At 51.5% G+C, this 584-nt stretch overlaps 1 protein-coding gene across 1 annotated transcript; it reads right to left on the bottom strand.

Annotated features, from left to right (window-relative positions):
- Positions 1–24: 24 nt before the first annotated feature.
- LOC103399615 (polyadenylate-binding protein 4) lies at positions 25–584 on the bottom strand. Its single transcript, XM_008338279.3, has 3 exons — positions 464–584; positions 248–378; positions 25–161 (listed from the first exon to the last, which is right to left on the bottom strand). The coding sequence occupies exons 1-3, from the start codon at positions 543–545 to the stop codon at positions 54–56; spliced, it is 321 nt and encodes a 106-aa protein (XP_008336501.3). The 5' UTR covers positions 546–584; the 3' UTR covers positions 25–53.

Here is a 584-nt window from a genome sequence, read left to right as displayed (position 1 = left end):
TTTTCTTTCTCATTTTTTCCCATGTAATTCTGTATTTTAAAAAATAAAAATAGTCAAACATTACTCTTACCCAGCATCTGTTTCTGCTCTTGTGGAGGCGCGGCAGCGAGCATGGAGGCGGTGAGAGGCTCCTGGCCCTGAACGTGCACAGCTGGCTGAGCCTGAAAACACAGGTCGACGACCGGGGTGAGCAGGATTTCTGTCTGAACAAGTCACTCTGTCGGTACATGTTGACTTTTGGTCATACCTGCTGCATGGCAATAGGCTGCACCACCTGAGGATTTGGGTTTCGAACACTGGTGGCATATTTGTATGGAGGTATGGACCTGGGGCCGGGGACTCCCATGGATGGACGGGGGGCCATGGTCTGGCCAGAAGCTGCCAATCAAAGGTATATTCAGCGTACATTTACACGGAGGCGTCGGTCAACATTCAGAACATTTCCTGTTGTTGCTGAACGCACCTCGAGGGCCCTGTGTGTTGCTGCCAGGACTCATGTGTCTCAGGTTGGCACGTGGTCCGGGCTGACGCAGCGACCCGGGCATTCCCTGGAAACCACCTGTGAAATACAATCAATCAATCAA

This window comes from Cynoglossus semilaevis, unplaced genomic scaffold (assembly GCF_000523025.1).
Source record: "Cynoglossus semilaevis isolate Cse_v1.0 unplaced genomic scaffold, Cse_v1.0 C18900330, whole genome shotgun sequence".
In the NCBI taxonomy this organism is placed as follows: Eukaryota; Metazoa; Chordata; class Actinopteri; order Pleuronectiformes; family Cynoglossidae; genus Cynoglossus; species Cynoglossus semilaevis.
Note: the sequence above shows the minus strand (reverse complement) of the source record. Positions and strands in the feature narration are given on the sequence as shown.